Raw genomic sequence first — 22,404 nt, 5'->3', positions numbered from 1 at the left:
TTGGCAGTCCCTGCCTACTGGTTACACGTTCAATCTAAGGCACGATGGAAACCAGCCACAGAATTAATACACAGATTTTGTGGAAGAGTTTTGTAGCTTATTTCCCATTTTATTATGTCATAAATTGCATAAACATGTGGCCAGGTCATTAAGACGTAATTAAGTAGTTAATCATGTCTTAAGTGTAACATCTGCCAGGGGTCTAAGTTAAAGCAAGAAATGGCATCGGTACTTCTGCCTTTTATTTCTGATGCTGCCACAGATCTTGGGAAAATTCATTTTCTGTGCCTCAGCTTACCCACTTCTATAACAAATACATTCGTGCTCACCAAACAGAAATGATGAGACATAATCTTTGTCAAGTGCTTTGAGATCCTCAAGAGACAGTGCTTTGGAAGCACAACACTTACTTTACATGCTTCTAAGTCACCAAAGGAAGCAAACGTGTCTGGGAAGGAAAGAGTAAGCATCTGCCTGTCGGGGTAGGGTCCTACCTTTACGAAATAAAATATTCCCTCCAGTCCAGAAGGAACAAGGACCATATCACCCTGCTCTCAGCAGTCATGGAGCACACAAGTCGCTCTAAGGCCTGAAATGAAGGATGTCATAGATTTCATAGATTTCATAGACATTAGGGCTGGAAGGGACCTCGGGAGATCATCGAGTCCAGCCCCCTGCCCAAAGGGCAGGAAGTCAGCTGGGGTCATAGGATCCCAGCAAGATAAGCATCCAATTTACTCTTGAAGGTGTTCAATGTAGGTGCTTGAACCACCTCCGCTGGCAGACTGCTCCAGACCTTGGGGGCTCGGACAGTAAAGAAATTCTTCCTTATGTCCAGCCTGAAACGGTCTTGCAGGAGTTTGTGACCGTTCGACCTCGTCATCCCTTGGGGCACTCTGGTGAACAAACGTTCCCCCAGATCCTGGTGGTCACCCCTGATAAACTTATAGGTGGCCATCAGATCACCCTGTCATCGTAAGATCTGTTTTCCTGACCTCTGATCATGCGCATGGCTCTCCTCTGGACTCTCTCAAGCTTCTCCACATCCTTTTTGAATTGTGGAGCCCATACACTACAGCTTGGCACTACAGCTCTGATAACAGTTAAATGCAAAGCAAGATGATCTGCATGACTTCATTTACTGTTTAGCAAACCCAGCAGTCTTCATTCAGAATTTGTACATCTGCATCGAATCAGCAGTGCTCTCTGCAGTCCGTATCCAAGAAGTCTCTTGCTCACCAAACCTCTCCACTTGTGTTGGATGGTGGGGACAGAGAGAAAGAGAGAGAATGGGCGATTTCCATTCCATGGAAGTTTGAGGATAAGTGCCAAATACAAATGTAGTCACAGTGAACTGCTGGCAGATTTGATCATCCAGCTGTAGCTAGATCTTTGTGCTACTAATGAGAAAGGCTAGTTAATAAATAATCAGGGGACTCATATTTTAGATTCTATGGTGGCACCTTCCAGCCAAGGACCCTCAAAACACTTGACAAACAGTAATTAACCCTCCCAGCTGTCCTGTGCATGGGTAGGTAATTAGTTCCCATGGGTAAGTTGAAGTGCACAGGATTTGTAGGTTGTTTGTCCCAGAGAGAAAAAGTGGCAAGTGCACAGTGTTGGGATACTTGTGTGTTTTGCCCTTGGCTGCAGCACAGGGGATACTACACAGATCTAAGATGTTTTGTATGGACTGAATCCAACATCCCAAATGCTGGAATAGCTGGGTGTTCTGCGGGTCTTCACCCTCCTCCTCCGCTCAGTCTTACCCTCTGTTGTGTTCTGGTGTCACCTGTTAAGTTTCAGGCTGGAGTTTCTAAAGGAATCGATTCATTTTGGCCACTCAGAACATTTGTGCTCCGGGAGTGGGGGGAAGCACTTTAATTAAAGTGGCTCTGAGAGCTGCTTTAATTAAAGCACCTGTAGCATCTCGTGTATCAGCGTCCCTGCGCTGAAAAGTGGCAGCAGGGGTGCTTTAACTGAAACTTGTCGAATGAGCTTTAATTAAATCACCCCCACTGCCATTTTTCAGCCCAGGGATGCTGATAGGCAAGATGCTGGAGTCTACTGGAGTATGGCAGTTTACCATGCTCTAGCAGACACAGTAAATTGAGCTTGCTCCAATGCGCTGTAATTACAGCGTGTTGGAGCAGCCTCACTACACACACGCGTGCGCATGTACACATATGTGTGTATATAGGCGTCCTCAGTTCCTGAAGTTCCCTCCCCACCACCTCCTTTCACCCACCGTCTTGAATTCAGGTTCCTCTGTAGAAGAAGAAAATATGGAACTCAAATCTCAGCTGTGGAAAGGGGAAATAAAGAATATGGCTACTTAACACACTGTGCCTCTTTCTTCCGCCAGCCTAAAAGCTTTGCCACTGTTCTTCTTGCTTCTAACTTCTAGTTACTGTAACTTTTCCTTCTGGTTTCAAGTGTGTCCAAAAGTTAAAACAAGGAGCAGCATCTAGTAAGCTGCAGAACAGGACTACTTAGTAATAGCAGTAGCAATGGTCTTACCTGTTTTGTTGTGATAGCAATTTGTGTGTGTGCGCGCAGGGGGATGGGGGAGAGAAATCACAACTATATAGTAAATAACTAAAGTTGTGGTATTCCTTTCTTTCAAATATACTCTCTTCAGTCAATTTATGCAGTCAAACTTAGTTTAAAATCTTTATTGCTATAGCAGCTATGAACAATTCCAAAAACAGTCTTAGTTCTGTCCTAGTAAACCAGATCCAGAAAACATGAATGTTAAAATGTTTGGGAGGTGGGGATGAAATGGGGAAATAAAACTCCTTTTGAATTCCAAGGCTAATGTCAACCAAGACCCTGTGCACGAAAGGAGGAGTGTTCTCGCTGAACTAGGTCATGAACTTTGATTCTTTGTTTTAGGGTCAAAAAGGTGATCCTGGGCTGTCACCCGGAAAAGCTCGCAATGGACAGAAGGTAAGCCATACTATTTATTTAACAGATGAGAATTAGCCCACCAGATGAGAATCAGCATGTGCTCCATGTTGTAGGTACGAATAGTGGGTATTTAGGAAGGTGTGACAAAAGCACCTGGAGGGGTACCCAAGCGAGCTATTAGCTCACTGGGTTGTGTATTGACGGCAGCAGGAATGGCTCGCTGAATGAGGAGTTACACTTTCTAGATGAGTTTTGTAGCCCGTGCTGAGCTCCATGCTCCCTGTGATTGGCACCTGAGCTCAGGTATATTTGTGCAAGCAACAGTCACAGCTTGATTGTAGTATAGACATATCCACATTATCCAATCCCTGAACTCAAGGAGTGAGCAGTCTAAGCACAAAAAGCTTTGGGTTTAAAGGAAACATTTTCCCCCTTCATAAGTGGGGGACCTGAGGAATTGATTTACTTCCTACTTCATACAGAAAGTCTGCAGCAGAGCCAAGTGACGAAGTGAAATCTTTGGAGGCCAGTGTCTTAACTTCACAGCCATCTTGCTGTCTAGGTTAAGAAAGAGAAAAGTCCCCCAGTTAGCATATGCCAACCCTACTGTGCAATAAATAATCAGAAGTTTTGCACCAAGCTGGATTGGAATCAATGAAATCCATGCAAGGCCAGTTAGCAAGGCCTGATTATTTAGCTCTTGTGTAAGGATCAAGAGGCTCTATTGCTAGCTCATTTCAATAAATTAAAAGCTGAATTTTGTGCTGTTTCACAGTTGATTGGTTTTTTATTGATGCCTGGCAATAGAAGCTCATATAAATGTTGAAGTTAATAGAGGAATGATCAGGCTTCTCTAATATCTATATTGATTTACCCTTTTCTTTGTGCCAACTCACTTCTTCTTTCCTTCATAACTTATTTCCAATGCAAATAAACCTTTTCCCTCACTCACATTATGAGCCTTACTATTAATGAGCAGTTAATAGAAAGTATCAGCTATGAAGGGTTTCAGTTAATTAATTTGAAGCCCAGTGTCTTGATGCAGTACATTAAGCAAGGATGCAACAAGGATGATGACCCTAGAGAGCATTGAGACTGTTTTGAAATGAGTCTTTCATTTAAACCACACACAGTGATTTTTTTGAACCACACAAAGCTTTCTGATGCATCAGAATTGGCATCACATGGAAAAGATCTAACAGAAAGCTCAATAACAGTTTTCTCCCAAAGCATGCTCACTGTAAGGGTGGGGAAGACCCAGATTATCCTTAGTTTTTGTTAACAAGGCCTTGTTTCTGTTAATAGAAACAAGGAACTTCCAGCTGGGGTTTGGAGTGATGCCTAATTCTTCCTCCAAATGCATGTTGAATAATCAGACAGAGTGCCTTGCCTGCATGTGGGGAATCCTAAGGGTTCTTTAAGGATGATGAAAGGAAGCCAGACATTTTTTAAACTTAGGGACCGGATGTGGTATGTAAATGGCTAGCAACAAAGGACAGTCCGTTCTTAAGATGTTTCCAGTACGGCAATTGGGGCTGAATGTGATCCTATCCCAAGACTGGAAACCAAAACAACGTCCATTCAAGCAGCCAGGAAGGGATTGATCAGCACTGTATACATAAATAAAATAGCTTTGTCAGACCATTTGAATGCAGTCACTGGAGTAGTAGTAGCTGCAGCAGCAGCAACAGTAAATGAGCCTGATTACTGGATTTGGCAGTGGACATCCATTGATTCATTTGAAAAGTATGATTCTGTCCTTCCTTTGCCATTTCAACTCCTGTCAAAATGCATATAGTGTGAGTGAAGGAGACCATTGCAAAGGGAGGTTGTGTTGTCCTGGCTAGAGGCGTCCATTCATTCATTGGGCCCATTGTTTCCGTGATCTAATTAGTAGCGCGCGTGAATTTACAGTCCGCTTTTAATCTCTGGAACGGCGAATCATTTTCCAGTGTATTTCTGAGGAATTCTATGCCAAAAACATTTGGTAAGACCGTATGGGAGATGCCAATAAAAGCTGCTGAAAATTAATGAGACACACTGATCTCTTATAGGGAGACATGGGTTTGCCCGGCTTGACTGGTTTGCCTGGACCACCTGGTCGGAAGGTAAGAGTATTTTCTTTATTAGTGAATTAAAACGATTGCCAGTAAATAAGAATTGTCCTTCTCAAACATCTCTGCTTGAAAGATTTTGGTGTACTTTAGAAGATTTAATTATGCCTTGGCATGCAGGGATGGGAGAGCAAGTTGGTATCCCCATTTTACAAGTGGATGAAGGGAGGCACAGAGACGAGTACGCCCATGTCAGAGCAGGGAAGACAGCCCTGCCTCCATTCTACTTTTCTAGGCACTGTGATCCTCTGCCTTTCTGGCTTCTTACTCTTTGTCTTGAAGGAAGAATGCTTTGGTTTAAGCCAGGTTTAGTTAAGACACGCTAAGTCCAATCTAAACTTTCTTTATCTCAGCTACTTACACATTGCCCCCATAACCCTGTTATCAAAGCACCCACAATCTTCTAATGCCATTCCCATGAGATGGAGCAGTCCTATTATCACCACTTCAGATGGGGAAACAGAGACAGAGAGACCCAGTGACTTGTTCAAAGTTACACAGGAAGTTTATGGTAGGGAGAGGAATTGAACCCAGGTCTCCAAAGACTAGCTCCCCATATGCTAGAATATCCTCCTCTAAGCACAGTGTTTCCCCAGGCTGTATATATGCAGGACTATATCATTTATCTCAGTATCCCAGATCGTTCTACCCAAGGCAGGAGCTGAATTAACCTACAAGGCATTTCTGTGCATACATGCTAAGGAAGGGTTGAGTTTAGATACTGCCTATCACGCACGTGTTAATGGAGCCTAACCTCAGCTTGATCATGTTTCTTGGGCAAGACAAACCCTTATTGGTTTGGAAAAGCTTTTCTTTCTCTCTTTCATTGTGAGTGGAGCTCAAAATTAACACAGGTCTGCTTTGTTTGCTTCTGTATTGTGCATCAGTAGCCCTAATGTCTCCAGTAATGGGCTTGTCCCCAAGACTGATGTCAAGGGCTAACGTGTGAGATTCCTCACTGCCATGTTCTGCCCTTTGTGTCTGCAACAGCGTGCACCACCTCACATCCCTGCATCAGCCACATTCACGTTCCTAAGTGTGCTCACACTTCAGGTGGTGGCAAATTCCACAACTCTGCTCCTCTCCTTGTGGGGGAGCTTTTATTTTTTAAGCATTTTAGTTTAGTTGTTTTGTTTCTTTACCCTACCACGAAGTACCAGCCTAATGCAATAGATGGAGGATTGGAAAAGGGGTTTTGGAGGACAATGGATCCCCATCATGGGGATGCTTAAGAACAGCCCCTCAGCTGGGGACTCCCAGTTGTCATATTTTTACAGTCTAATAGATTAGAGGCCTTGCTAAATGTTTCAGAGAAAGGATCATACTTTTCCCCTGCTGGGTTCAAGCAATTCCCTTGTGAATGGTGAAAAGCTACTTGATGGCTTATAGGGTTAGTGGGCTTCAGTGCTATTTGCAGTGAGCAAGTATCACCATTACAAAGCTGAACACCAAACTCTCCACTTTTCCTGGTTATCTCAGGAGTGACCGGGCCATAGAGAAAGCTCCCCTCAAAGTAAGTGCCACACCATAAGCCCTACCAAAAAACGCCCACTGAGATCAGGGACTAAAGCCACTTGGAAGAGCTTCTGCTGTGCAGGGGCCTTCAGTCTCCAGGGCTGGCAAATGGATACCTTTCACCTGCATGATATATGCAGCATGGGCTGCTGGGCCGATCCATCCCATCACCAGGCAGTCAGGAAAACAGGAGCTGGGGTTGTAAACCATCTGCAGGGGTGATGATACTTGTTCAGTCTTGGGTATTGAGCCAAAGAGTGCAGTGATCAAGACTTACCCATCTCCACTGTCACAAACTAGTCCTTATGAATTAAGGGTAAAGAACATCGTTTTCTCAGCATAACAGCTCATAAAACAAAACCTTGCGGTTTTGATCAGCAAAATGCAGTGTCAGGAGAGCATAGGCCTGTGGTGGAAAACGTGGAGAAGGAATCGGAGATTAAACAAACATTTCCCAAACCCAGTTGCGTAGCCCCCACACCTGATCTTGGCAAACAGACTCCTGAAGCTCGTTCATGGATAGGGTTGGTGGGGGAGAAAGGGGAATGCTGTTTCTTCAAGTCTACAAGTAAGGTGGATGATGAGATTTTCCTGTGGTGCACTGCACAAAAAAATAAATAAATAAATAAATAAACTGAAACCACAGCAGTGCTAGCCTGGCAGGCATTTTGATACTGCCTGGAATTTATTAGACTTCTAAATTAAGAAAAAAATTAAAAGCTGTTGGAGAAATATTTGGACAAAACAATTTTCAATCTCAATTCCCTGCTGGCATCGCCCCAGTGAAAATATGGCATTTGGCTGCAGGCTGGGAGCCCGGTTAAGCTACAAGAAAATGGCAAAGCCTTGAAAACTGGTGTAAGCAAGAAGGAAATGGCACTCTCCTTTTGTGGGACTGATGGGAAAGAGCTGCACATTGTGGCTTGGATGGACCGGCACTCCATTCATGTGCAAGTGCTGTGTAAGAAGTTCCAGAGAGACGGCATTTTCCCTCTACCACAAGACATTTTTCCTTCCCCTGCCGTCTGAGCTGGAGCCACTACCAAAAGGACATGGTTTTGCATGGTACGGTTTGCACCATAAGCACACCTCCGCAATGCAAATGCATGGGGAGGGCATCTTTTCTTTGCAGATTTGGATGCTCTGGCCTCAGGACACCCACAAAAACCTTTTGCCTGTGCCCAACTGCAACCAGCTGCTCAGACATGGGACACCAAAAATGCTGTGGTTTTGTGCAAGAGAGATGCAGTTTTCATTCTCTTCACATGGAACACATTTTATTTTTGCTGAACAGCAGTTTTAGAAAATGGTGGCAAGACCTTAGCTTAAAGGGCTTCTCTTTTGGTGCCTAAGAACCCATGAATGTCACGTGGTTTTTGGCAGTTGGAGGCAGGCAATGACTGCCTTGCAAATAATTTTATCAAAATGGTATGATTCTCCTGAGACAAACTGTACAGAGACCTGAACAGCTGTAGCTGAACATAAGGGTTGACAAATTGCGGTACTGAGAGATTAAGAGACTTGCCCAAGGTCGTGGAGACAGAGCTAGGAACTGGACCTAAATTTACTGAATTCCCAGTTCAGGGATCCAGCCCGAAGCCCTTTCCTCCAAAGAGGCAGCACACAGCAGCCTCTTCCAGCCTGGCCAGATCAGCTTGTCAGACCACCTCCAGTCCCCACAGAAAGCAAGGCATTGTAGCTAGAGATAGCATGGATATAAACCTCGTCACAGATGAGCAAATCTTTCAGTGAAGTGTAATTTCCTTTTGAAATCGCAGCCCTTTATGTTTAATGCCCTGTAATCATCAGGAAGTGTTTGGATAGGAAAGCAAATGCAGTTGTTTTCATATGCTCTTCCCTGTCATTTTAGTGCTATTTAAAGAGGAATGCGGCAGGTAAACATGTTCGCATACCAGCCAGCCTTTGAATACATAAGCTTTTTTTGTCCTCACTGCAATTAACCTCAGACAGTGGTAATCACAGGTTAATGTGCAGAAACACACATTTTAAACTCCCCTGAGTTCACTCTAAACAATGAAGATTATATTTAATAGGACACAGCAATAATGGGCTAGATGTATATTTAGCTTAAGAGCTATTCACTAGCCTTTATAGATAAAACATTGCAATGCTTAGCGCAGACGTTAGCTCAGGACTTGTATTTATAGTCACAGTCTCCCTTTTCCAACCATGGTGCTTTCACAGCCCTGAGGAGCAATCCAATTCCTGAGTGTTCTGGATCTGCCATTTCCAAAGGAAACTTTTACACTTGATTTTTATTTTTTAGGAGGGAGAGAAAAGTTGCTGAAAAGGAAGAGGAAAGAATTAAAACGTTTCTCTCCCCACTCCCTGACTTTCTGTCTAGGGGCACAAAAGAGATTCATTCTCTTAGCCTGCACAATGCTCTCCAGTGACCTTCTGCACCTAGCATTAGGACCCGATTTGGATTTGATATAGACCTGGCTCCAGTTCTCTTACAGATATTCCAGTTCTGAAATCCAAATCAGATCCTTGACGGGGCTGTTAAAAGAGAGACCTTTTCCTCCTTAGGGAAGAAGGAATTTTTTATTCCATGGGTGGAGATAGTTTCTGAAAGGGATTATATCTGTTTTTTTAGTGCCAACTTTGTTGCACTACACAAGGCATTAATAATGAGATGCTACCTCCACCCACGAGCTAGGAAGAGAAAATCCAGCATTGATGCAAATACATTTGCTCTCTGTTTCACAGCTGGTCCTTCAAATGCCAGCCCAGCTGCTTGCATTGCAGGGTGCTGTACAGCAAGAAAATTAAAAAGAGGGGGTTGTGGGGGAAAGAGAGAGTGAAAGAGAGAAAGAAAGCGTGCATGCGCATGCCCGGGCTTGGATTTCTTCACACACGAGAGAACCCATGAAGTTTTAAGTCTGGACTTGACTCCATGCAGCTAGATCTCCAGAAAGTGTATTTATAGGGGAACCTTAAAAAGGCCCATTTATTTCTTTGGGATAGGGGAGGAGAAAAAGGACATCTAGTCTAGATTTTGGATAGCTATTCAAATCTCAGAAATGGTTGTAGGTTTATGTCAGGCACATTGCAGGTGTCAAAGCTGAGCTTCCAAGACATTGACTTCAGGGTATGTACGTGATGATTAGGATCTGATGCTGGGCAGTGGCTGGAGAAGAGAAATTGTTCCTCTTGTCCAGTACTTCTGCAAACAGCTTTTTCCATCTGCCACCTAAAGCATTGCCCTGGTCTCACCTGGAGGTATTCATTTATAGTTTCATAGTTTCATAGTAGCTAGAGTCGGAAGGGACCTAGGTAGATCATCTAGTCCGACCCCCTGCCTTGGCAGGAAAGAGCACCGGGGTCAGATGACCCCGGCAAGGTGCTCATCTAACTTCCTTTTAAAAATCCCCAGGCTAGGAGCCTGCACCACTTCCCCTGGAAGCCGGTTCCAGGCCCTAGCCGCCCTGACTGTGAAGTAGCGCCTCCTAATATCTAATCTAAACTTACCCTCCGCCAGCTTGTGACCGTTATTCCTGGTCACTCCTGGCAGCGCACGGGGGAACAGGGACTCCCCCAATACCTGCTGATCCCCCCTGACCAGTTTGTAGCAGGCCACAAGGTCCCCCCTTAACCTTCTCTTGTGGAGGCTAAACAGGTTCAGGTCCCGTAGCCTCTCCTCATAAGGCCTGCCCTGCTGACCCCTGATCATACGAGTGGCCCTCCTCTGGACTCTTTCCATATCGTCCACGTCCCTCTTGAAGTGTGGCGCCCAGAACTGGACGCAGTACTCCAGCTGCGGCCTGACCAGTGCCGCATAGAGGGGGAGGATCACATCCCTGGACCTGCTCGAGATGCATCTGTGGATGCATGACAGGGTACGGTTGGCCTTCTTGACTGCCTCCCCACACTGCCGGCCCATGTTCATCGTGGAGTCAATGACGACTCCAAGATCCTTTTCCGTCTCCGTGCTGGCAAGAGGGGAGTTCCCCAACCTGTAAGTGTGGTGCCGGTTCTTCCTCCCCATGTGCAACACCTTGCACTTATCAGTGTTAAACCCCATCCTATTCTCATCCGCCCACCGTTGCAACCTGTCAAGGTCAGCTTGTAGCCTATTGCACCCTTCTAGTGCACCCACATCCCCCCACATCTTAGTGTCATCAGCAAACTTGAACAGGGTGCTTTCTACCCCGTCATCCAAGTCACTGATGAAGATGTTGAACAGTGCGGGCCCGAGGACCGAGCCCTGGGGGACCCCACTGCCCACGTCCTTCCAGGTCGAGAAGAACCCTCCACTACCACCCTCTGGGTGCGGCCCTCCAACCAGTTGGCGACCCATTTGACCGTGTGGGCATCGACACCACAGTCTCCCAGCTTTTTGATGAGGACAGGGTGAGAGACAGTGTCGAAAGCCTTCCGGAAGTCCAGAAAGACTACATCCACAGCAACCCCTGCGTCTAATGATTTGGTGACCTGATCGTAAAAGGCCACCAGGTTGGTCTGACAAGACCTGCCACTGATGAACCCATGTTGGTTGCCCCTGAGCATGCATTCCCCCGCAAGGCCCTCCTGGATGTGTGCCAGGATAATTTTTTCAAAGAGCTTACCCGGGATTGAGGTAAGACTAACTGGCCTGTAATTTCCCGGGTCCTCTTTTTTTCCCTTTTTGAAGATAGGGACCACATTGGCCCTCTTCCAGTCCTCCGGCACCTCGCCAGAGCACCACGAGTGCTCATAGAGCTGCGCCAGGGGTCCCGCAATGACCTCGGCCAGTTCCTGTAGAACCCTAGGGTGAAGATCATCCATTTACTTCAGTGTGTGATGATGTTGCCCCAGTAGTGCCTGCCCCATGAGCAAAGGTGATAGAAACAGTTGCCTATGAAGAAAGGAAGAGCTGTTATGATAGAGAGTAACTGTTGCTCTATGGACTTTTGGTTTTGGCTCCTGCTATTTGTTTGGACGTTGGCAATCATAGTGAGTGCGCTGCTGGTTCCAGATGAATGCACTTAGAGCAAGGGTGTGCAAAATGCAGCCTGCGGGCCAGATGCAGCCTGCCAGGCCATTCTATCTGGCCCGTGGGGCCCCTCAAAAATTTAGAAAATTAATATTTATCTGCCCTGGCTGCCTGTCATGCGGCCCTCGATGGCTTGCCAAAACTCAGTAAGCAGCCCTCTGCCCAAAATAATTGCCCACCCCTGACTTAGAGAGTGACTGACTTTAGCTGTGAGCCCTAGAGTCAGCTACCTACAGTCTTGGTGCCTGAGCAGAGTGGAAAGCTCACATCTGCACTGTCCCTGTAGAGTATGGGATGGACAGCGCCCAGAGACAGAAATACCCCCAGGCATCCGGTGATAACTCTTAAAGAAGTAGAATCTCTCCAGTGCATTTGTCCCATATGTAACCTGTCACCCAGCAAGAGCCTCAACACGGACATAGTATCTGGGATCTAAAATTAGCACAGGTTATTCATTATCCTTCCTAATTGAGGTTTTGAGTGTGGTACAAATGTAGCTGCTGGTGCTATCTCTAAGAAAAAGGCTAAGCATTAAGCTCCTGACCATTTCTCCAACCGGGATAGCACTGATTTTGAAATATCTAAGAAGGAAACAAAGACAGTCATATGCCACCCAAAGCCATTGGATTATACAAACTTTAGGTCACTACCTGCGTGGCGATCCATTGGTAAACTTTATCCTGTTACCTGAGCCAGTCAGTCCTCTTTGCAAGTCTCTTTAAAAAAACCCTTGGGTCAATAGCAGTGCCCACATTGACCCAAACAGGTTCTGGATCAGGACTTCTGTTACCTAATTCTATGAGGTTCAGGTAAGGGCTCATTTCTTGCCACTCACAGGATCTTGAAAGGAAATCACTTTCTTTTCTATAGACAGAAAACATAGGGTTGCAATATAATGGTAAGCTCGAGCAGGAGAAACCGGGTGATGAGGGATTAAGCATTTCTCCAAATCCAAATACCTGAAATAGTAAATAAAGAGGAATGTAAAGAAGACTGGGCTGAAACCCAGGGATCATTATGAGGGCCACATACCGCTGTCAGGGAAAATTAGCCAGCAGTTCTACAAGATCCTATGGGAAGAATAAAAAAGGCAGTTGAACAGAACTGTAGAACAGGACAAGTCCCAGGCTCGTCTGGTGAGTGAACCAAAGTACTTTGCCAAAAAGGATTCAGTTGTGACTCCTAGAGCAGGAAAAATATATTACATAGGATGTTCCACTACCGCACAGTGACCTTCTGGGATCCCTATGCCAAGACAGGGCGTAGGGATTAGAGATCAGGAAATAGTTAATGGTTATAGCTCAACCTGAAGGTATTTTGTTATTCCTGTAGTTTTTATGTCAAGGTTTGATATTTTTCCCAAGGTTTGTTTCAAATTACACTTTTCTGTTCTCTATAACCTTATGACTAACCCAATTACAACATTTCTCTCTCCATAGCCCTGCCTGGGCATACGTGTCAAAGGTCTGGGTGACCTCGTGTGCATACATCATGATCCAGAAGGATCAATGGTTGCATAATACTACTAGTACTCTGCAACTGAATTTAATCTTCTAATCTAGTTTGATTATTTGGTGAAGACAAGTTTATTTCTAATGGCTACAGCAACGTTATAGGAAAAGCAAAGTTCTCACATGCCTGCCATCCCAAACCATTACTCAATATTCAAAGCAAGATTCTGGTAAATCCTGGAAAACAGCCCTAAAGAACTTGCAGTCTAAAAAAGCAGGATAAAAGCAAGGTGGGTGGTGAAAAGTCAGCATGACTCCTATCTTTCCTCCAAATCTAAAATCTTCTTTTTCCATAGAGCTTTCTTCTGAGGTCTGATGAGAAATTCAAGCGAAGCACATGTTATTTTATTCTGATCCCTTCTCTGATTTTTTTTTAAATAGGGATACAAAGGCTATCCTGGACCACCAGGTCATCCTGGAGACCAGGTGAGTGCTCCTTCCAGATTTGAAAATTTAACCTACCAAGAGGGTTGGGTTCCATGTTTCTTATCTGATGATATCCTGAAATGAAGTCGAGTCATTTATCAACCTGCTTGGTACAGTCAATATGCTTTTCTGGGGACAGTTTGATGCAGACAGTTAATGCAGTTTGCTCATGCCAACTGGGAGTTATGCACATACATTGACTATGCATCAATGGGATGGTGGGAAAGGACTTAAGCTAAGCTTCTGACTTATTTCTAGTCTTTACTGCCCAACCTGGCATAAGTGTGCATGGTTGAAATAGGCACAGACTCATACTTACCCATTTTCCTTTACATTAATTTTTCTGCTGGAGTTTACTAACCGCATCTTACTAGGTTGTAATTCTTTCCCTCCTTCCCCCCCACCATTTTTATTTGGATAAGTCTGATGTTTGCAGTAAAACAGCAATGAATAGCAGGGCCTGTTAGAGATGATGTTAAAGGATATTATACATGAATTCATTTAGTTTTAAAGAATTTTGGCAGAGCTCTTACCCTAGTAAAACAGTTCCATATGCCAGAGATATAGACACAGACTTACACCTTCTCTTAGGCTCCTTGTTCCAAACTATCTGCAGGTTTCACGGGAGAGGTTGGGGGGGTAGGGGGGGGAAGGGGGGTGGACAGCAACACTTAGTTAATGCTCAGATCCTGTCAAGTTGGCTTCTGTTAGTTTTTTCCTTTCATTAATTTATTCCCACTGCTGCTTTTAATCCAGTGTTTCTCTCTCTTTATAAATCTGGAACAAGTGAATCTGCAGCCCTTCCCCAGGACAAAGTAGCTAAAAACTCATAGGCAGGGGAACTAGCATCACCTTCATGTACTCATCTGTTATTTTGTTTTTTTATTAAAGGGTGAACAAGGACCAGATGGGAGCCCAGGTGCCAAAGGTTATCCTGGCAGGCAGGTGCAGTAAATCTTATCGTGCTGTGCACAGAGTAGTGATTTGGGTGTGCAGGTAGCTACAAGCATCCCCCCCAACATATACAACGCAGGCTCCTTGAAATGTGTTTGGTTTTTCTTCCCTTCCTCCCCCTAGCTTTTGCATAAATTATGTGGTCCTTTTGGATTTGGTAGTGAATATTGTCCCTTCCGTATTGTCATTGCCTTTATGAAACAAACACACTTGTGATCACTGGAGAATCTGCTCAGGATATTGGGTGATCTCATGCAGATACGGTCTTTGCAGGATCTATGCTTGCACTGGGTGTCAGAGAAACAGGCTACAGACATAAGCAAAGGAAAAGCCACTAAGCATGTCTTGCTTATTCACAGATATTGACTCTGTACTGCAGCATCCACTCTGTACACAAAATCCCTTACAGATGAGACCCTGCTGAATATGTTCCAAAGAGTTAGAAATTCCATGCGTATGGCATCCACGGCACATACCCATATCCCAAATAAAGATAGGGCTAAGGGATATGGAAAATGTATTCCTTTTGTTATGCAGAGAAAACACAGCATCTACTGTCTATGAAGTTCAAGGGTTGGAACAATAATACTGGAGGATCCCTTGACTTGTCACAAAGATTCCCAGTAACTATCTATATCCAAGCACTGGTGAATCATCCAGCCCTGCAAGAGACACACTTACTGTGAAATTAGTGTATTATAATTAGGGCTGTCAAACAATTACAAATTTTGGTTGTGATTAGTTGTGTGATTAAAAAAATTAGTTGCAAGTAATCATGAGTTTAATCACACAGCTAAAAATTCAAAATTAGGTGCAGCAAAACTCAAAATTTTGCAAAATTATGCAGATACTTTGTATGATTGGGGGTAGGTGTGTGCATGGGGGGATTTGTGAAGTTGTGGGGGGCTGTGGGTTTGTGTGCGAGGTTTGAAGCTTGCGGATGGGGGGAGGGTCCCTACACGCCCTGGCAGGATGCGGGGTACTGTGGGTCAGGAGTGAGGAGCAGCAGAAGGGCAAGGGGGCTGTGGCTTGGGGGTAAGGGGCAGACACATGCACGCACCCACCCACACACACACACACAGGCCCCCCATGGTAACAGAGGGAGTGGGGCAGGGGTGAATGGGGCCTGGGGCTAGGGCAGGTCATGCGACAGAGCTGTGGGCAGCTTGTCCAGGAGTGCAGGGGGGCACGGTGAGCACACCTTTGAGGGAGGCATGGGAGCACGTGCCTTCTGGATTTGTGCACGAGGCAGAGGCAGGCTGCTCGCTGCAGGCTGGGGCTCTGCACCCTGCTACCATTGCCTCGGGAGCTGTGAGCTGGCTGGGCCACGTGTCCCCTGCCAACATGGATGCGGGAGGCACAACATGTTATTGTGCGGCTCCCAGGGCAAAGGCAGCAGGGCACAGAGCCCCAGCCTACAGCGGGCAGCCCACCTCTGCCCTGCGCACAAATGGGAGGCACGTGCCCCCCATGCCTCCCCCATGGGTGCGCACAGCAGCAGGGAGCTGCACACTACGCACTGCTGGACAAGCCACCGTGACTCAGTCCCACAACCCGCCCCGGTTGAGTTCCCGTTCACCCCTGCCCCACTCCCTTCCTTACCATGGGGGCCTTGATCTGCCCTCCCTGCCCCTTCATTCCCCCATGCCCCTTCCCTCCGCAGACTTACCTGTAGGGTGCTGTTCTGCACTCTGCCAGGTGTGTTCCTGGCTGTACGCACGCTGCGGCTGCTCTGATGCAGCTGTGTCTGTGTCAGCGCACCCGCCACCCCTCCCACTTGGCAGCCACTGCACTGCCACCACTGAGACGGCAGCAGAGGGAGCCTGGGTGCAGGCTTCAAAGCCACATGTACAATTAGTGCCTTAAAAAAATTAACACAAAAACAATTAACACATTAATCGTATGCGTTAACTGTGATTAATTGACAGCCACAGTTATAATATAAAGAAGTAAAATGCTTATGAACCATGAAAAATCCCTCCAATTTGTGCACGTTGCACCCAAAGGTACCTAAAGGAGAGCTCAGTTTGCATAGCCTCAGATAAATTCCACAGGCTTGTATACTGGGAACCAGTTTGGGTCAACTGCCATAAAAATATAACCACTATAAAATCACACGCTATAATGGAGATAACTCTAGATCAGGGATGCCAGAAGTGACCCTCACTCCACATGAGGCCTAAATGACAAACCATCAATCCACATCAGTTTCTGTTCCTGTGTAGGCCCATTGCAAGCAACACTGATTAAGCCAGCCCACCAGCACAAAAATCATTTATACAAGAAACAGAGAACATAAGAAAATAGCATTTCTCAAGCTATTTGCCAGAAACACTTTAAGAAGGGAAGAGTCTGTAGAGGGAAAGAAAACAGAACTGCGTGTGTTGCTTACTTATGGCTCTAGAGCGATGCTGGTGGACATGGAAAGACGGTAGAGAATTTGCCAGTGGCTCCAGATGGAAATGTCCATGGACCTTTGTCACAGAGGGCCTGAACTTGTAATATTTTATTTATTCCAGGTCAGATCATCAAGATTTTTAAAAACAGCCACCTTAAATGTGTGCTTCCGGATCCATATTCAGGCACCTGAACGAGATTTGTCAGTAGTGCTGAGCAGCCAGTGATGCTCGACTGGTCGTTGTAGAATTAGTCACTTGGGCTAAGGATGCTGGGCCCAAAATGCATCAAGCATTTTCTGTGCAGATCCAAACACTGCTGTGCTTCAAATTGAATGCTTAAATATGCATGTACTAGGGCTGGCTAGGGTTTAGACCCCACCTACAATTGCACTAGACCTTGACCTAGCCTAAACACTACACTTGCACTGTAGGGATACTTATATAAAAGATGTCATACAGATGCAGGGTTAATTTCATTATTGATAATGACCTAGTACATATATTAGATTATATTTTCTGCATTCACACATCTTACAAAGTACATGAGTAACTGCGGGTCCACTTAATACACGCTAGAAATATAAAACTGACACCTTACAAGAGATACCTCAGTCTGTGGATCTCAGGCATAAATGTGCAGACATACATTGGAAAAAATCTTGAGATTTGTATACATCTGATTGCAAATGCTGTGTTCATGCTGCCCACCAAAGCTCCTGAGAATATTCCATGAGCATGAAGTTATCAGCTCAATCACTATAAAAACCATCTGAACAACAAAAAAACATACAAGAAAATGGGTGCTGCTTAACAGAGTTCAACGGTATCCTACACCCTAGCAGATAAACTGGGCAAAATATGTTTCCAAATACACAGAGAACAATAGTGCTTTATAAAATGCAAGCTTGGTCAGGAAAGTGACTTAAAAAACCCCAACATGTTTTCTCCACAGACTTGATGACACTGTGTACTCAGCATCAGAGCTGATTATTTTACTAAGATTTTACTGCTTGTTACTCCTGTCAGCTGTGCTGGCTCTGCAGTGGTATGGGAGAGGGAACTTGGCTTTATTTTGGTTCGTGCACCATAGGTAGACTTGTTAACTATATTTTGATGGTAGAAAACTTCTTCTGGGTGACGATACATGAGCCAGAAGAAAACACAGCTTGACTTTCAGATCCCAGGTTGAGTACACAGAGCTGCCAACTAAAGAAAATATGAATTAATCCTTTTTACTTGGAGAGTAGACTAATACAATCTGGAGACTTGATGAAAGACAATAAACATGGAAGCTCATTATGCAGTTTTACAGGATCCCTTTTCACAGTACTTAAGGGAGAAGTGATGAGTACAGAGATACAATGAAGCTTATTTTTATTTCTTTCCATAAGCTCTGATGCCCTGGGCAGAGTCTGCAACTCATTTTGGGTGGATGATCTTTCATTTCTTCTGTTGAAACCAATGGGAATTTGACTGTTGACATCAAGAGGAATAGGACTTGGGGCCAGCTTGTACCTAGAAAAGTAGATTAATTAGTTACAAATCTGCCAGATGCTAATGATCAAATGGTCATTCACAACTTGGAGTTCTTAAGTCCACAATCAATGTTTAATTGTATACAGCATCTGTAGCGTGGGGCTAATCCATAGCCTATGGAAGTCAAAGTGCGTTCTTCCAGTGTTTTCTGTGTGGTTTGGGTCAGGCCTCATCTTTGTTCCCCTCACAGGCATTAAGGTGCATTTGTCATTGCAAAGACCTGCCTTATATATATGATTCAGCAGCTGCAAACTCAACCCTGCCATTTGAGCAAGGGATACAGTCTGCATAGTGTCATTTTATATTGCCACTAATGTAACTTGCACCCCACTGTGCCAGCTTTCCTGGTCTTTGTGACCAGAATTTTCTAGTTTAGAGTGAATGGTTTGGGTCCCGTTCCATGCATTCTGTGTTTTCTAAAATTACCAAGTTTTGTAGAGTCATTTCTCCACAACAATTAGGGAATTGTTCTGGGTTTTTTCTTTATTCTCCTTTGATGATAACCCTTGGGTTAGTCTCCAAAGCAGCAGAAGCACAGTGGGAATAGTGCTGTAAATCTGGCAGTGTTCACTTGGGTTAAGTTAAAACCTGTCCACATTTGTCTTTGTTTTTACTCTTGTGTTTCAGGGTCTACCTGGACCAATAGGCAGAGCCGGTCCAAAAGGCAATCGGGTAAGTACTCCATTCCTTTTCACTGTATTCTCTCCTGACACTCACCACCAGACACCTCCCCCTCCTTGTACTCAACTTTGCAACCAGTACAAGCTTCTTAAGTTATTGATGTGACACAGAGCTCATAAATCAGTGCATCATGAAATTCCCAATCTGTTCAAAACTGAAATGTACCAGAATCAAAGAAGCAAATTTCCCAATGCTGATGGTGCCATCACTTAGTCAACCCTCTCCAAGAGCTAAGAAGTAGAGAGGGGCAAATGTGGTACCAATCCCAGAGGTCTGGTTTTCCAGCTTCAGTCTGTAGGGCCTCTTCAGCTTTGACAAATGTGGTGATTAAGCATATTGGGAACATGATAAAGATGGGTTCTTCTGGGTGCAGGCTGGTCGTGAATTTTGTGAACAGCAAAATTTAGGACCAGTTTACATCTGTGTGTATAACAAGCCAACATCTTGAAACCACATGCAAATAAGAACAATAGTGCTCCGGCTCCACAGCTTGGGTTGGCTTTTTGTACTGAGCACACAGAGGGGGGATTCCTTCTGCCTATGAAGGATGATTTTTCTTTTTTTTTAAATTAAAACAACAGATAACCACCCTTCTGCTCTGTGCCAGCAATTACAAATCCATAATGACACTCTGGGCCAATAAAAGTGCCGGTTTCCCTACCACGTGTTTCTTTCCCCAGCATCAGTAAATGCTACCAGCTGGCTTCCATCACTAGAAAAACTGCAAACAATAAAGAAAGGCTGACCCCATAGCTAACTTTATTCCTGTACTAGGGAGAGAAATGGCAGGGGTGGGAGGAAGGATCGGTTGTTTAATATACTGCGGTAGAGACAGATCTGTGATAGCACAGCTTACTTACCTACTTTGCTTCTCTTAGTAGCCCTGTTTCTGATACTCTCAGTTTACTGACCTAACCAGGACTCTGAACTAGAGATTTGTGTGATTACTGATCACTAAAAATTGTAGGTTTTGAGTACTGATGTGATTGTTTAGGGTCTTTGACACAGAGTAAGACTTTCAAATGTCCATCAAGACTTCTGAATACTGGGGGCTGAGATTTTTTTGAGCTCCCCAAGGATGGAACTTTTCACTTCTCTTACAACTGATTAGAATTGGGCCTTGACATCTCTTAGCCCAGACTTCAAGTTTTTATGAGTGAAAGACACTGAATTCTTGACTGTCTCAGCCTTTTCTCAATGGGGAGCATGGGAACAAACGCAGCAATTCAATGAATTTGTATGTGATCTAAGATGAGGAAGCAGATAGCAAGTTGGATGGCTGGCCCTCTCTGAGCAGTTTTACATACCACCAGAGTATTGTTTTATAAGGAGCTACTAACTAGCTGAAATACTGAACCAGTATGTAAAAGTATGATGGATTCTCCAAAGAGCAGGAGCCTCATTGTGACAAATAAGCGTAGAAGTGTAGGCGGCAGTGAGGGGTTGCTGGTGTTGGGGTAGAGGAGTGGTTCAGTGTTGGCATTTCGTACCTACTGTGTGGTGACATGACTTTTGGAGAGTCAGTAAGTGACTTTCTGTTAAAAGTTGTTTCCTTTTGATTCAGCATGTTTGGCAGAAATAGTCCCTTGCAAAAGATAGCATGCAAGGTAACTTTGTTTTAATTGCTGAGTGCAGCAAATTAAGCACGGGGCTCTGATTGTTGTAAGTGAAAGGAAACGTAGCTCTTTGACAGCAGCTTTTGCCCGTGCAGGATCCTAAAGCACTAGAGAAATGTCACAGACCTGAACCCCAGTGATTGCTAATGAACCTAGATGGAGCAAACCTTGTGCTAAGCAGAGCATTAATTTTCACAGTTTGGTTTCAGAGGGAATGTAGGCACACTGAAAGCTGAGCTGCTGTGAATGGGCATTAAGAAGTTTAACTGGGCACACAGGTTGGCCTCCTGCACCCAGGCATTTTTTAGTTTGGGTCCTTGGCTCCCGTGGAGAGAAGGTCGGGAAAGAACTCGCAAAGGAATTTGGTATTGAAAGAACTTATGGCTTTGAACCGAACTATCATTTCGTTGTTCAGGTGTTGCATACTTGTAGCACCGCACCGCATCAGAAGAAGGATACCAAGCCAAGTGAGGTGGCTCATAGATCAGTATAGACTGCTTGGGAGGAGACTCTAGGGACTGTTTGATATAGGACAGTTGTATGATACCAGGCAACTGGAGACAGGGAGCATGGGAACTTGATGGGCTGTTGTGTAGTGTGGCTGGAATCAGTATCCCTGGGTGACAACAAGAGTAGAGGGGGAAAAAAAATCTTTGTAGACCTTCAGGAAGACCAGGGCCTTAAAGGTCTCTGGCTTGGCATGGGCATGCAGATGATTGTGGCTGTAACTCCTGCTAATCTGAAACCAAGCTCCATTTCCCTCAGGTACAGTCAGACCCAGCCCAGGTAAGGTTACATCCGACTGGCCTCTTCCTGCGCGGAGTTCTCATGATCCCTGGTGTGAGGGTATGTGCCCTTGGACTACATCGTGGAAGCCAGCACCATGCAGTCCATGGGCATATACACTTGCCTCAAGGTTTATTTCATCACGACTGCCATAGATCAACGCTGGAGGATCCTCTGCTGTTCAGGAAGGACAGACAGATTGGTAGCTAGGAAGAAGAAATGTATTTGACTTCTTGTTTCCTCTTCTCCTTAGGGATATATTGGTCTCCCAGGATTATTTGGGCTGCCAGGGGCTGACGGAGAACGAGTGAGTATTTTGCGAGGAAAGCCTTGGCACGTGCTCTTTATTCATCTCCAGATTCTCCAGTACCTATTGCAGCCCGTTCTGGATGTGACTCATCCTTTGCCTTCCCCACTACTCAGAGTACAGGCTGGGACAAAGAAATAGCTGCCCTCTTCATCATGCTCCTTTCCTTGTATGGAAGATGGCTTCCAAGCAGGGAGCTGCTACCCTTTGATTCAACAGAGGGGAGTTTTCAAATGGATTGTATTTTTCTTTTTGGTACATCTTTATGGAAGGAAACCAGTGTTTAAGTGAACAATCCCTTTTTCCACTGTGACTGTTGATTTTGGATGGCCAACTGGAGACCCTTTGAAGGGGCCTGGTTTACAGGCATTGTCTGACAGTTAGTTCCTTTCCAGCATCTCAAGCTGGTCAACCAAAAATTGAAGCACAGAGTATGGCTAGTCACCTCTGGGAATCCTAGTCCTGGGTCATAGATCCCTCTGTCCTCATCCCCTCCTGCATGTCACTACTTCTGATCTTGAAAAGAGCTTCACAGGCCCTTCTTTTCCTGCCACTGGCCATCCATGCAGTCAAGGGCCCACTCAGCCCCCAACCACATCCAAGGAGGTTCACTGTAAGATGTGGATTGTATTACTTCTATTTTTCCTCCACAT

At 45.0% G+C, this 22,404-nt stretch overlaps 1 protein-coding gene across 2 annotated transcripts in view; it reads left to right on the top strand.

Annotated features, from left to right (window-relative positions):
- Window positions 1-22,404, top strand: part of COL27A1 (collagen type XXVII alpha 1 chain) — a 234,622-nt gene that overhangs the window by 58,857 nt on the left and 153,361 nt on the right. For both annotated transcript variants that reach the window (XM_090021040.1, XM_090021041.1), the window contains exons 7-12: window positions 2,896-2,949; window positions 4,965-5,018; window positions 13,428-13,472; window positions 14,364-14,417; window positions 18,989-19,033; window positions 21,698-21,751. In XM_090021040.1, the coding sequence (XP_089877166.1) occupies window positions 2,896-2,949; window positions 4,965-5,018; window positions 13,428-13,472; window positions 14,364-14,417; window positions 18,989-19,033; window positions 21,698-21,751 (306 nt within the window). The remainder of the gene's footprint in view (window positions 1-2,895; window positions 2,950-4,964; window positions 5,019-13,427; window positions 13,473-14,363; window positions 14,418-18,988; window positions 19,034-21,697; window positions 21,752-22,404) is intronic.

This window comes from Crocodylus siamensis, chromosome 11 (genome assembly GCF_052110815.1).
Source record: "Crocodylus siamensis isolate JL-2025a chromosome 11, ASM5211081v1, whole genome shotgun sequence".
In the NCBI taxonomy this organism is placed as follows: Eukaryota; Metazoa; Chordata; order Crocodylia; family Crocodylidae; genus Crocodylus; species Crocodylus siamensis.
The sequence above is the reverse complement of the archived record's forward strand: the minus strand, read 5'-3'. Positions and strand labels throughout refer to the sequence as shown.